The sequence below is a fragment of the Eumetopias jubatus genome, unplaced genomic scaffold (genome assembly GCF_037043125.1).
Source record: "Eumetopias jubatus isolate StellerSeaLion01/CBP00866 unplaced genomic scaffold, mEumJub1_p1.0 scaffold_10, whole genome shotgun sequence".
Taxonomy (NCBI): Eukaryota; Metazoa; Chordata; class Mammalia; order Carnivora; family Otariidae; genus Eumetopias; species Eumetopias jubatus.
The window spans coordinates 67,833,678-67,847,113 of NW_028274816.1; the positions used below are offsets into that span (position 1 = coordinate 67,833,678).

General features: G+C 51.3%; 1 protein-coding gene across 4 annotated transcripts in view; it reads left to right on the plus strand.

Annotated features, from left to right (window-relative positions):
* The first annotated feature begins 3,430 nt into the window (after window positions 1-3,430).
* MPRIP (myosin phosphatase Rho interacting protein) overlaps window positions 3,431-13,436 on the plus strand; it is a 146,588-nt gene continuing 136,582 nt past the window's right edge. For all 4 annotated transcript variants that reach the window (XM_028089463.2, XM_028089461.2, XM_028089464.2 and 1 more), the window contains exon 1: window positions 3,431-3,599. In XM_028089463.2, coding sequence (XP_027945264.1) covers window positions 3,477-3,599 — 123 coding nt within the window. In that variant the 5' untranslated portion in view covers window positions 3,431-3,476. The remainder of the gene's footprint in view (window positions 3,600-13,436) is intronic.

The window sequence follows — 13,436 nt, forward strand, 5'->3', positions numbered from 1 at the left end:
TGTGTTTTGTGAGCACGTACTATGCGCCAGGCACTGAAGTCAGGCCAGGAAATGCGGCAGTGACCAAGATCCGCCCCTGCCCTCATCGTGCTCAGAGTCTACTTGTTGAGTTTTGGAGCACAGCACAATGAACGGTTAAATACACTTATTCCAATTCTTAAATATTTCCTGAATTCGTTCTGATCTTCTCCCACAGACCCTGGCCTAGTTCAGGCCCCTACTGTCTCTCTTCTCTGGGCTTAGAGTAGTTTTCTGGCCCGCTGTGTTTCCAGTCTTTCACTTCTGACTCATTCTCCAGGCCAACAGCCCCTATTTAAGTGCTCACTCTAAAAATTTCAGTTAATGGTTCCCTGTGTTAATGGTGTCAACCTGTGTGGGCTTGAATCCTCATTGAGAGGGTCTATATTATGACCACAGCCACATTCTTTAAGGCCCTGAGCCTCATGTGTGCTTTCTGTAAAACGGAGATAAAATAGTAATAACAATGAACAAAACACCACCACCACCACCGCCTATCTCCCTGAGGAGGCTGAGCTTTAATCTGTCATAACAAGGTATTCATAGAGCAGGTGCTGAACCTTCATTGCACTGCTTGTTTCTCCTGCTTCTCTGCACGACCCAGTAATGTCGAGGTGCTTCTATGCATGGACACACCCTTTGCTTTCAAGGCCCTGAGATCACAGTGCTTCTTCTGTCTGGAATGCCTTTCCCTCTACCTTCTCCTGGCTGGGTCCTAACGCAGCTCGGGACTCAGCCCAGGCACTACCTCTTCCAAGTAGCCCTCCCATAAGCAGCATATGGAGCTGAGTGCCCTTGTCTGGACCCCCATGACACCCTGGATTGAATTTGTCTGTTTGCCTCCTGTTTCTATTTGTCTCCACTTGCTCAAGTGTGAGCTCCTTCCCGGCAGGCCTGAATCAAAGGCTTCTTTATGCCCCCAGCTGCGGACCCTTCCTGCTCAAGGCAGATGCTGGATGTGTCCACGGACTTGAGCAGAACACGCCAAGCGCTTTCTTAAGAAAGGCAAGCGGCCTTTGATTTGGCCTCGAGGCATGGACAGGACTTTAAAAACTTATTTGTAAACAAAGCGTACATGCACACAATACCAAATCCAAGAGGAACAAAAAGGCTTACAGTGATAATTAAAAGTAGGTCACCTCTCAACCACCCAGCACCCCTCCCCAGAGGCCATCATTGGTATCAGTTTCTGAGTACTCTGTGCAGGCAAGAATGGTCTCTCTCCTCCCCTACACACACACTTTTTTTTTTATTTCACAAAAATTTAAACCAACAGAAAAGTTACAAGAATAGTGCGATAAACACTCTTTGCCTAGATTCACCAATTAACGTTTGGCCACATCATGCAAAATATTTCACAAGCATTATATCATGTAATGCTCACAACAACCATATAATCATGCCAATTTTGTAGATGAGGTAACTGAGGCAGCAGGCAGGTGAAGGGACTTGCCCAAGGCCACAGAGCTATAGCAGGGGTGGAGCTGGGCTTCCCCCTTAGGCTGCCACAGGACTTTGATCCACCTTCCTTGGGCTTGCTTTGGAGGAAAGCATTTTCTCACACTAAGTTGAAATCCACCTCCCTGGGATATTCACCAGATGATCAGTGGAAAAGTACACAGCCCTGGAAGCCTTTGCTACTTCTCCTAAAACCTTCCCATTCCCTAAGCAACAGCTGCTGTCGCTGCTGTTAACACATGCTTCAGTGTCACCTCTTCTGCAAGGGCTGGGTTAGCTCACTCCACTGTTTAAAAACTCCCGTGGTCTACTCCTGGCTGCCAGCAGAATGACATTTACACTCCTGAGCTTGGAATCCAAGGCCCTGGGTGATCTGGCCCCATGAATCCCTTTGGCCTCATCCTTCCTGCTCCTTCTTCCTCTGACCTCCATCTCCAGCCGCTCTCAACCTCTCACCATCTGCTTAAGTTTCCCCTCCTCCTCGAAGCCACCCCTAATTTCCCCCAAAGAGTGCATTTCTCCCTTTCTGGGCCCCTGAATCTTCTGCCTGTATCTCTTTTTCAGTCTTCTCCCGTTGGTTTTTTGGTCATGAGACTGGACGGCGGAGGATTGGAGTGACAGTTCGGCCCCCTCCTGCACAAATCACTTCGGGAGTCTGAGCCTTAATTTCCTCCAACACATAATGGGGGAAAGAATGCCTACCTCAGTACCTGGCATAGAGTCAGCCCTCACTGATCTCCCATAATAGAAATGACAGCTCTTCAAGGCTGACATCCCTTAGTCATCTCTTGAAACTCTACCTCTTATTTCTTAACTTCTCTGAGCCTCAGTTTCCTCATCTGTAAAATGGGGATGATGATGGAGAGGCTGTGAAACTTTAATGAGCTAATGAATATCACGCACTGGAAACAGTATCTAGTCCGGTATGAATAGTGCTATGACCACTACCTCGCGGGGGATGGGGGCGGGACTGGCACACAGTAGGTGCTAAATGAATCCGCTCAGAGATGGGTGTCGGGAAAGGGTGCGGGAAGGCGGGGTTGGAAGTGAGAGGGTTGTGGAGCCAGCCGGGAGGTCGGCTCCGCCCCTTCCCCCATGGGCCCCCGCCCCAGCCCCCTGCAGCTGTCAGGACACAGCCAGTTTCGGCGCCAGTCCACCAAACCTGAACATCCCATCCCGGCGCCCCCACCTTCCTTCGCCTACACAAGTTACCTTGCGCCCGGCAGCCCTTTGTCCCCGCCCCCGATTTCCATTGGCCAAAGGTTTTCTTTGTTAGCTGGAGCGCGCCCCTCCCATTGGCCGGCAGGGCTGCCGATCGCGTGGAAGGCGCGGCCCCGCCCCGCGCGCTGCCCCTATCGCTCCCTCCTCCCCCGCCCGCCCGCCCGCCCGCGCGCCCGCCCGCGCGCCCGCCCCGCCCGCCCCGCCCGCCCCGCCCGCCCCGCCCCGCCTCGGGAGTGCGCGAGGCGCTCCGCTACCATTTGCTGCGGCCGCTGGGCTCCGAGGGCAGCGGTGGCGGCGGGGACCGACCCCGGGGACCGGCAACGACCCGGCGCCTGAGAGGCGGGCCGGAGCGCGGGGAGGCAGCGGGCCCGGGAGGCCGCGTCCATGGGCCCGCGGCGGCCGGGCGGCGGCTGTGCGGGCGGGCGGCGGGGACCGCGCGCTCTGTGAGGGCCCGGGCGCGGGGCTCGGCGCCGAGGTGCCCCGGCGCGCCGTGCAGCGCCGCGCCGTCGTGCGAGGAGAGGCCCGGCCCGCATCCCGGCGCCCGCGAGGCCGCCCTGACCGCCGGGGGCGCGCTCCGGCCGCGGCCGGGCCTGCGTTCGCGGCCCGGCTGTGAGGCGGCCGGCCGGCGGGGGCATGCCGCGGCGCCCGCGCTGAGCCCGGCTTGAGCCCGCCCCGAGCCCGCCGTGCATGGTGCCGCCGCCTGCCAGCCGCCGTCCGCCGTCCGCCGCGGAGCGCGCGCCGGGCCGGGCCTCCGGGCCTGTGCCGCCGCCGCGCCGACCATGTCGGCGGCCAAGGAGAACCCGTGCAGGAAATTCCAGGCCAACATCTTCAACAAGAGCAAGTGTCAGAACTGCTTTAAGCCCCGCGAGTCGCATCTCCTCAACGACGAGGACTTGACGCAGGTGAGCGGGCGGGGGTTCCGGGGCCGACCGGGAGGTGAGACCCGGGTCCCGCGCGGGGCGGCCCCCGACCCCCGGCGGCCCCCTCGGGCTGGAAGTTTGCCGGCGCGCAGTCGCCCGGCTAGGTGTTGCAAGCCGTCGTCCGAGGCGGGCGAGAGTGCCTCGCCGGGGGTGCTGGCCGCCTCCCCCCGGTTCTGACGCCCGTGAGACCACCATCCTGCTGTGGAGAGGAGAGCGGACGTTATCCAGTTCCCGAGGCGGGCGGGGGTGGGGGGTGCCTCTGAAGGCTCCCGGGGAAAATAAAAACGGAGCAGAAAAAATGTACGTGGGTCCTGGGGAGGGTAATGAGGATGGAGATGGGGAGGGGGAGGGAGCGGGAAGTGTATTGATAGAGTCGGGACAAAGGGAAAATCCTCAAGTATGCCGAAAAATAACATCCTTTCCCGTTCCCATAGCCCTGCCGTGTGATTCATGCTTTTTGGGTGACTCAAAAATGCCTGGTTTTTCTTAGGAGGAACAAAGCGCTTGGGGATTGCTTGCTGCTTCGTAGTACCCCCCATAGAGTCCGTTTTAGGAGCCGACCTAGACTTGTCCACCCAGAGTGGCCCAGGGTGCAGGACTGTCTCGGTGGACTGTGGGCTTCCCTCTCATCAGACCCAGTTTGCCCGTTTTCTAAATCATTGTCACTGTCAATGATGGGAGAGGTGAATGGTCCTGAAGTCGGGGGAGGAGGGTCTTGCGCTTGAACTTAAGCTGGAGGGCTTTTTGTTGATGGGAGAGCTGGGGGCTCCTCTCCCCACCCTTTCTCCCAGCTCTCTGGTCGCTTGGCAAGGAATAAGGAGACCTGTGGGCCTTCAGGAAAGTCCGTTCACTTCTCTTGGCCTTATCTGTCATGTGAGGGCTTTGGACTAGTTTAGTAGCTCCCAAACCTGCATCAGAGTCACAGTCTAAAAATACAGAGTCCTAGGGCCCCATTACTGGGGTGATACAGAAGATGAGGAATTTGTTTTGTAACAGTTCCCTAAGAAGTTGGACTGCAATCCCCACTGGCCTTTGGGAACGCCTGTACTGGTTGCTCTCTGAGCCCCCCAGATCCCAAGGATTCTCTGGAACACTTGGGCTATGCAGATTCCTTGCACCAAGCCCTGTATACAGCCTCTTGGGATGTGTCTGTGCCCCTCCTTGCCTCTCCCCCGGTTTCAGTCTTCTTCAGAGCTTTCTCTCATCTCCGGCGCCCCGCCCCCCCCCCCCCCATGAGGCCAGGGGAGCTCCCTTCACATTCCAGTCCAGTGTGACCTAGTTGTAGCCACTCCTTTTGCAGAAGAACCCTTTAGATGGAAAACGTTGCTTTGAAGTGTACGGCCTGGCTGTTTTTAATGCTACTTAAGTACTCACAGGGTTTGAATTGTTTACATGGCAGACCAGAGTAGGGTGGCAGGGCAGGGGTTATGGCCTGAGACATGGTGTCTTCCTCTGTGATCAGAATCCCAACAGCCAGGAAAAGACTCCTTTCATCTAAAACCAAAAGCTTAATGGGAACACTCAAGGCTTCAGTCATAGATTTTTGGGATGAAGGGCCAGTCAGTTTGGGAAGAGTAGAACTCAGTTTCCTGGTAAGGTGTTCTGGGTTGGGCTTCTCAGGGACGCCTTCTCTTCTCAACTGGATGCCTTTTTGGGGGGAAGCAGTTTATGTGGTGATGAGGGCCTTGGACGAGGAGTCAGGAGACCTTTCTTCTGTCTTTGCTGTCACTTTCAGCTGTGTGACCTTGAGGAAGTCCCTTTGCCTTTGCGTAGTTTCTTTTCCTTTTCTGTAAATTGGGAGTAGGGATCCCTGGCTTACCTGTCTCACCCTGTGAAAAGCAAAGACTAGTATCTTATTAAACTCTTTTCTCTTACAATTTAACAAACAAACAAAAATCACCCACAGAATAGTAAACTTGGATTTAGGAAGTTTATGGGCTTGGCAGGGGTTGTTCTGAGAGAGTTTCCTGGTTATTCCAGGCAACTGCCAAAATTGGTACATGGGATATTTACACCTCATAAGGACTGTGTTCTGTTTCTTAGGCTTAGATAAACTGAAATGGGATCTGCATATTTGAGTCCAATCTGTTAAATTTTCTTTAAAAAAAAAATCTCTTGGTTATTAAATCAAGAGAGAATGTTGCAGATTTAAAGTACGTTACTCTTCAACTTTATTCACAGTTAATTGTGGATTTTAAACAGGCTTGAGTCTTCCAGGACACAACTGGGATGGTAGTTTCTGAAATAATGAGTGGGGTTATTTGTGCCGGGAGAGATTAGGCCAGCCTTCTACCTCCTGGGATCTTTCAGGAAGAAACTGCTCTTGAAAAGAGAAGGAGGGAGACTCAGGGCTGTTGCCAACAGCTTTAGCTGCTGCTCTCAGCATCCGGCCTCCCCCAGCCTTACTCTCATCCTCTTGGCTCCATTAGAAAACCTCAGCCAATTGGTTCCCATCACTCTCCCCCAAGGCCCTGCTTCCTGCTGCCCCTCCCTGCCCTGAGCTTATTTTAGACCTTCAAGGCTGGAAGATAGATCAGCGATCATTGAGACCACCCCCTCTTTAAGGCGTTTATCCTTCAGTCCTGTGCATTTCTCTACATGCATATGGACTTGAATACACAGTTAAAACCTTTACTTAACCCAAACTATATATGCATTTGCTCTGCTACATATTTTTTCCTGCTTAATGACATGTCTTACGGCTCTTTTCATGGTGCGACATACAACTATTACAAAATTGTTTTGCAAATTGTGCCATCAGGGATGTACCATATTGTAACCATTCCCTTACTGATGGACAGCAAGGTTACTTCTGGGTTTTGCTGTTACACAGAGTGACTGCTTCAGCGAACAGTTTTCTAAATGCTTTTGGGTGAGTGTGTGCGTGCATGAATGCAAGTATTTCTCTGGGGGCAGATAGCTAAAAATAGAATGGCTGGGTTGACATCAAGCACATTGAATTTTTTTTTACAGATATCACTAAATTGCCTTCCAAAAAAGGCTGTGTTGTACCTTTGCCAGGATTGGATATTATCAGATGATTTAATTCTCTAATAGTTTCCCTAGTTACCAGTGAGGTCAAGCCTCTTTTTACAATATTTATGGTATATGTTTTGTTTCTTGTGTAGACTGCCCATTCATACTGTTTGCCTGTTTTTCTGTTGGGTTCATTTCTTGCTCCCCACCCGCCACCCCAGCTGGTTGGGTAGGAGCTTTCTGTCTACACTCTAGGTCAGGGGTCCACCGACTTTCTCTCCAAAAGGCCAGATAGTAAATATTTTAGCCACGTGGGCCACGTGATCTTTGTGGCAACTACACAATTTTGCCATTGTAGTGTAAAAGCCATCATGCGAAGCCACTTTAGACAATACGTAAACTTATATGAGTATAGCTGTTTCTGATAAAAGTGTATTTACAGAGTTACAGAGACAGGCAGCTAGTAGGGTTCAGCCTGTAAGCTCTAGTTTGCTGACCCCTGCTCTAGATCTTAATCTGAACCTGTCCTGTGTTGCACGTATTTTCTCCCACGGTGTCCGTTCTAATGTTATGTATGGTCATTTCTCTTTTTCATATGGTAGGTTTAAATAAGAATGCAGTTAAACGTCCATGTTTCTTTTTTAGTTTGTAGCTTTAATCTAGTGATTATGAAGGCCTTTTTTTCAAGATTATAAACTATTTTCTCATGTTTGTAGTTCCCTTATAGTTATTTTTATGCTTAACTTTCTAATCCATCTGAGTTTTGTCTCAGGAAAATAATTTCGGCATGAAAGTAGAAGCTCTAAAAGATTGTCTTGAATAGTCCAGGTAAATTATGGTAAAGGTCTTCTCCAGGTCAGTGTTGGCCAGGATGGAAGGAGTCATCAGACACTAGGGACAGGGTATTGGTAGTTGATTGGAGGTGGGGATTGAGGAGACCTGGGTACCTTCACAACGACTGAGAATAACAGCTGGAGAGGTTTGTGGGGTCGGGGAGGAGGTGGAGGTCTAGTGTGGTCCTTAGGTGGGATCACCGGTTCAGGCATGCAGGTGGTTAGAGCTAGATGAGGGGTGTGGGACCGGTAGGAATTCTGAAGTCGTGGCAGTGAGTGTAGTCAGTCACTCGGGAGGCCACATAGACCGAAACGAGGGGGAGCAGGTGGGGAAGGGAGGTGAATCGGGGGTTGGCGGTCAGTGGGAGCAGAAAGTCTGGAGCCCAGGGTTCTTGGATCCCAGCCTTAGTGTGGGTTTCTGGGGTTCGTGGTGGGTATTGACCTGGCGTGATGTCTCATCCTCCTGCCGACTTGTACGACTTTAGGCATGCCTTTTGTGGAAGGAGTCACTGCATCTGAACTTAAGGTCTAGTTCCTTCTACTGCTGTTTTGTTGTGGGATCTTGGCTGGCTTGTTTTCTCTCCTCAGGCTTCAGTGTTCCCATCTGGACTATGAGGAGTTTGGTCTTGATCTCTGCCGGGGCTCCTCCAGTCCTCCTCCATTTCTTCTGAGATCTCTTGGTCTAATTGTGCCCCTTGCTGTGCGGCACTCCACTGCCAGGGCTGCTTGGGGTCTTGGGGTGAGAGTCCCAGACACAGAGGTGGGTGGGTCAGGACCTGTTCTCTGTGAATCATTTCATTGACTTTCCCTTTATCTCTGTGACATTCTTAGAAGTTCTAGGGCATGGAACTTCTTTATTTCACTTAACGTTTATCTCATAAGCAATGGGGAGATTTCATGACCACCCTTTTGAGGTTTATGATTTATGCACATATTTGTCAACGGTTTGGCAGGGGCTATGTCAGAAATCCCAGACCTTACAAATGGCCAACAAGCACAGGAAAAGATGGTCAGTATCATTAGTCATTAGGGAGATGCAGATCAAAACTACAGTGAGTTATTACTTCACACCCACTAGGAGGGCTATATTAAAAAAGGGAAGGTCGTAAGTGCTGGTGTGGATGCGGAGAAATTAGAACCCTCATGCAGTGCTCACGAGAATGGCAAATGGTGCAACCACTGTGGAAAAGAGTTTGGCATTTCTTCAAAAGAATTACCATATGACCCAGTAATTCCACTCCTAACATATATCCAAAATAATTGGGAACGAGTATTCAAACAAATACGTTCATGCATGTTTGTAATAGTACTATTCATAATAGCCAAAAGGTAGCAGCAACCCAAATAGCTATCAGTGGACGAATGGATAAACAGATTGTGGTGTATCCATATCACGGAATATTCAGTTATGAAAAAGGAATGAGCTACTGACCGTCCTGCAATATGATGGAACCTCAGACACATATTGAGTGAAAAGATCAGGCACAAAGATGACATACTGTATGGTTCCATTTATATGAAATGTCCAGTTTAGGTAGAGCCGTGGAAATGGAAGGCAGATTAGTGGTTACCAGGGTTCTGGGTGGGGGAGTGCCTGCTAATGGGATCAGGGTTCTCTTTGAGGGTATCACGAGCTGTCTTAGAACTAGGTGGAGAAGCTGGTTGCATAACATTGTGAATGTACTAACTGTCCCTGACGTGTTCACTTTAAAATGGTTAATTTTACGCTATAGGACTTTTACCTCAGTTTTTATTTATTTATTTATTTTTAAAGATTTATTTATTTATTTGCGAGCGTGAGAATGAGAGAGAGAGAGTACATGAGACGGGGGAGGGTCAGAGGGAGAAGCAGGCTCCTCGCTGAGCGGGGAGCCTGATGTGGGACTCGATCCCGGGACTCCGGGATCATGACCTGAGCCGAAGGCAGTTGCTTAACCAACTGAGCCACCCAGGCGCCCTTACCTCAGTTTTTAAAAATGAGTGTGCAAGAATCGCTCACACACACACTCGCGCATCCCCAACCTGCCCTCTGCCCCTGCTGTCATTGGAGGGGATATCTGATTGTATTTAGAGTCTAGACCCGGGGATTGACCACTTCTTTCTTAAAGGGCCAGATAGTAAAAGCTCTAGGGTTTGTAGGCCAAAATCGAGGAGTTTATGAAGGTACTTACATAATCGTGTAGAAACGTAAAAGCTGGTCTTGGTTTTTGGGACCTTAAAAGAAAAAAAAAAAAAAGCCAGGAGCTAGATTTGGCCTATGGGTTAGACCAGCCCTGTCCAGTAGGACTATAACATGAGCCACTTTTACAATTAAAAATTTCCTACTTGCTACATTAGAAAAGTAAAAAGAAGTAGATGAAATTACTTTTAATTATATCTTATTTAACCTCACGTATCCAAAATACCATTTCCACACGTAAAGAAATTATTATTTTACCTTTATGGCACCTTTCGTTTCAGGCTGGCCACTTTCTGGGAGCTCAAGAGCCACACGTGGCTGGTGCCTACCGCGTGGGACGGGGCTGCTCTGGTCGCAGCAGCCTGGCCCACTGCGGGGCCCTTGAGACCCTCAGAGGAAGTACTGAGTGGAAGGGCTGTGCTTGTGGGTGTTTCCTCCCTCTTGGGGGTGTTGTGCAGACAGCCTGTGTTCAGAGGATTCCTGGGACGGTTCTCCTGCCGGTTACTCCTGTTTGTGTCCTCTGCTTGGTGTCCTTGCCAACTCTTGGGGCTTCTTTCTTTCAAAGTCCCATCTTCTTGCGGACTCCTTTTGGTGGTGTTTGAGGGCTCGGACCCCCACTCCTCCTCTAGAGGCAGGAGGAAGGAGGGTGCTGATAGGGCCTGTCCTGGAGGGAGCCCGTGAGAGCCTGGGGGGCAGGCTGGCGGGCCCCCCCACGCACGTTGCTGGCTAGGGTGACTGCATTCTGACACAGCCCTTTGTGTTCGGGAGTGTTTTGCAGCTGTATTTTAGCTGCTTTTTTCCCTGTGTTCTAGCCTGCTACTTGACCTTTCTCTCTGAGTTCTTTTTCCTTCGCCACACAGAAGGACTACAATCGAAGACCTATGTTCTATTCTTGGCACAGACATGCAGGGTGACCCAGGAAGGTCACTTACGTTCTCGGCATCTCGGTTCCCCACCTATAAAGCTGGTGCCCCCATTCTGTTTACAGGGAGTGGTCTACTAATGGAATGGATGGAAGGTGCTAGCCAGGCCTGGGGGGGGTTACTGAGCCCCCTTTGTGGTAATTAATATTCCAGGAAGCGCGCTGACGGCCTGTCCTGTGGGGAGTAGCCTTTGTTTGGGCTGTTTCCTGATTACTAGAACCCTGATGCTGTTTAGCTGAAATAAAGAAATTTGACTGGGAATGTTTATCTTTAAATTGTTCCCAAGCTGCCATTTAGTCTTGAAAGAGAAGAGAGCCTTGCAACCAGGGAAAAGAGACGAGAGAGAGGTAACATCCTACTGCCAACATCCTAAGACTGTGGGGGGACGGAGGCACAGGACACGGTGAAGAGCGCTGGATGCTAATTTAGAAGCATTTAACCTGAGAAAACAGCCTTTTCCTTTATGCTTGGCAACTCACGCTCCAAGCCTCCCTTTCCCATCTGAAATGACACAGTTGGACCAGGTCAGTAGTTTTCAGACTTGCACTAAATCACACAGCCTTCCCTCGGAGGAATCTCGTATGGAAATGCCATATGTGAAACAGAAAAAGGGACATGGTTCTGAGCGACATGAGGTTGGAGCCTGGATCTTGGCCTCTCAGCCACCTCTGCTTCCTGCCTGTGTGGCCCCCAGTCATCTCTGGAGGCAGGGGGGGCAGGTTTGAAACCTGCCCCAGACTTTGTGGTTCCTCGTTTTAGCAGCATAGGGTTTGGTGAGATGATCCGAGGACGATTTCACAGCTGCCCTGGCATGGGAGCCCTGAATGCCCAGCCCCACCGCTCCCTTTTTATTATCACTTCCTTTGGGGGCAAGAGAGCCAGTGGGTTGATTCGCTGGCATTTTGTCTCTGGAGACTGGAACTGGAATCTTCCAAACCACTTGCTGGTTTTCTTCGTCAGGGTCATCCTAGTTCACATGAAACCACAGCCTGGTTTTTGCCTGGAGCCTGTAACCCTTCCAGCTCCTTTCTCCCCTCATGCTCGGCTTGGCGACTGCACCCTGTGCTGGATGGTGGCCTGCCCGGTCCTCGGGGTAGCTTGCAGCAAGAGTGAGCAGATGGGCGCGTCGAATCCTCTGGAGCCTCCATTGTGCTGCGTCACGTGCCGTGTACCGTGATCTGTCTCCTTCCACTCTCGTTAGCTGGGGAGGGCTGGTGGCAGCATGGGCCCCGGTAGAGAGGGGGATATGGAGTTTCAGGGAGGTGGGACTGCCTGTCCGAGGTCACTGAGCTGCCTAGCGGTGGGGCTGGGACGTAGAACTTAGTTCCACACGGTTCCCTTGCCAGCCTTTGTGAGACCGGAAGTCTGTCCTCCCTCCTCTTAGGAAGGCCACTTGGACTTGTTCACCTGGTACTATTTCTGTAGGATGCTGGGCTATTGCAGTCAAAATCAAAAAGCTGTGTAATGGACTTCTACTTCTTAGCCCTGGGAGGAGGGGCCTGGAGGGGCCGGGTGATACCCCGCCCCCGCAATAATTAAGCACGTGAGGGGTTGTCCCCAGTTAACAGTTGGAGCCGCCGAGACCCAGTTCAGTGACCTGCCTAGGTCACAGGAAGGCCGGTGTGGGTTTTCCCAAAGTTCTCTTTGACCTCCCCGTGTCTGATAAAAAGTGTGAACCTTTGCTATCAGAAACAGGGCCTTGCCCCGACATGGATTCCTTGGTAGCTGGGGTGCATGGAGGTACATGTGGGGAGGGCAGTAGTGCAGGACATTTCACAGGTCATCCTGTAGGCCCTAAAATCTTCTCGGCCTTAGGGTGGCCCCATGTCCCCCAGCAGGCTGCTGGCCTGTGGCAGTGACCACACCTTTGGCACAGCCTTGAACAGGAAACACCGCTTTTCCCCTAAGGAATTCAGAATCAGGAAATACTGTATCCTTGATCTCTGTTGGTCCTAAAGCACTGGTTTTATCAGACGGGCCAGGGAGGCTGTATGGCACCCTTTCAGACTCAGTGTCTTACCTCCGAATGGCCCTGGCCGGTAGCTAAAGGGGCCAGAGGAAGGGGGAGCAACTTCTGGGAGTCCCAGTTGAACGAGAGAAAGAGTCCACATCTCCTGGGTCTCCAGGTGCCACACCCAGAGCTTCTCTACTCTGGGGCTGGTGAGTGACCCGGGGCGTGGGGAGCCTCAGGGCTCAGTGGGATTGGGGTGTTCGTTTGTCTTCTGCTTGGGGACGTGCTCTGACCTAGAAATCTGACACAGTCCCACTTTTCATTTAATGTGCTCATGTAAGGAAATGGATTGGTTGACACTGGGGGCTTTCAGCTCAGATTTGGGTTCATATCCTGGCTCTGTTTTTAATGGTGATGGAGCAGGTCACTCAGAGTTTCAGTGTCTGTCCTTCCTCTGAAACTGGGGACTGTATAATGCCCATTGATGGTGGGTGCCTGTGATGGTGGCGAAGAGGATGCAAGAAGTGGCAAGTACCGGATTTGTAAATGCTCGGGTACCTGGGGGGTGCTCAGGAAGTGGGGTTCGTTTTCCCCAACGTAGGCCCAGAGAGGGGACCCGCCTCCATGGTTTTGTGGGACAGCTGACCCTCTAGCTCCATTTCTTGTCTACCTCCACGCCCACAGAACAAAAGCCCAGGCTGCCTCCTCTCCTGCTGAGCTGCTTGGCACCAGCCTAGCAATTTCCTCATGGTAGCCCCTTGGGATCGGAAAGACCGTAGTCGGTTTGCTTTTGTGGGTTTGATTTTCAGAACGTGTTTAAGTATAAAGATTGAACTATTTTTTTGGTTTTTGGTTGTTTTTGATAAGATGGAACTGGTTTTAAGAATTTGTAGAGGACAGGAAGTGAAGAGGCCAGGTGCCATTAGCCTAAGACTTAGCATTAGAGTCCATGGGCTT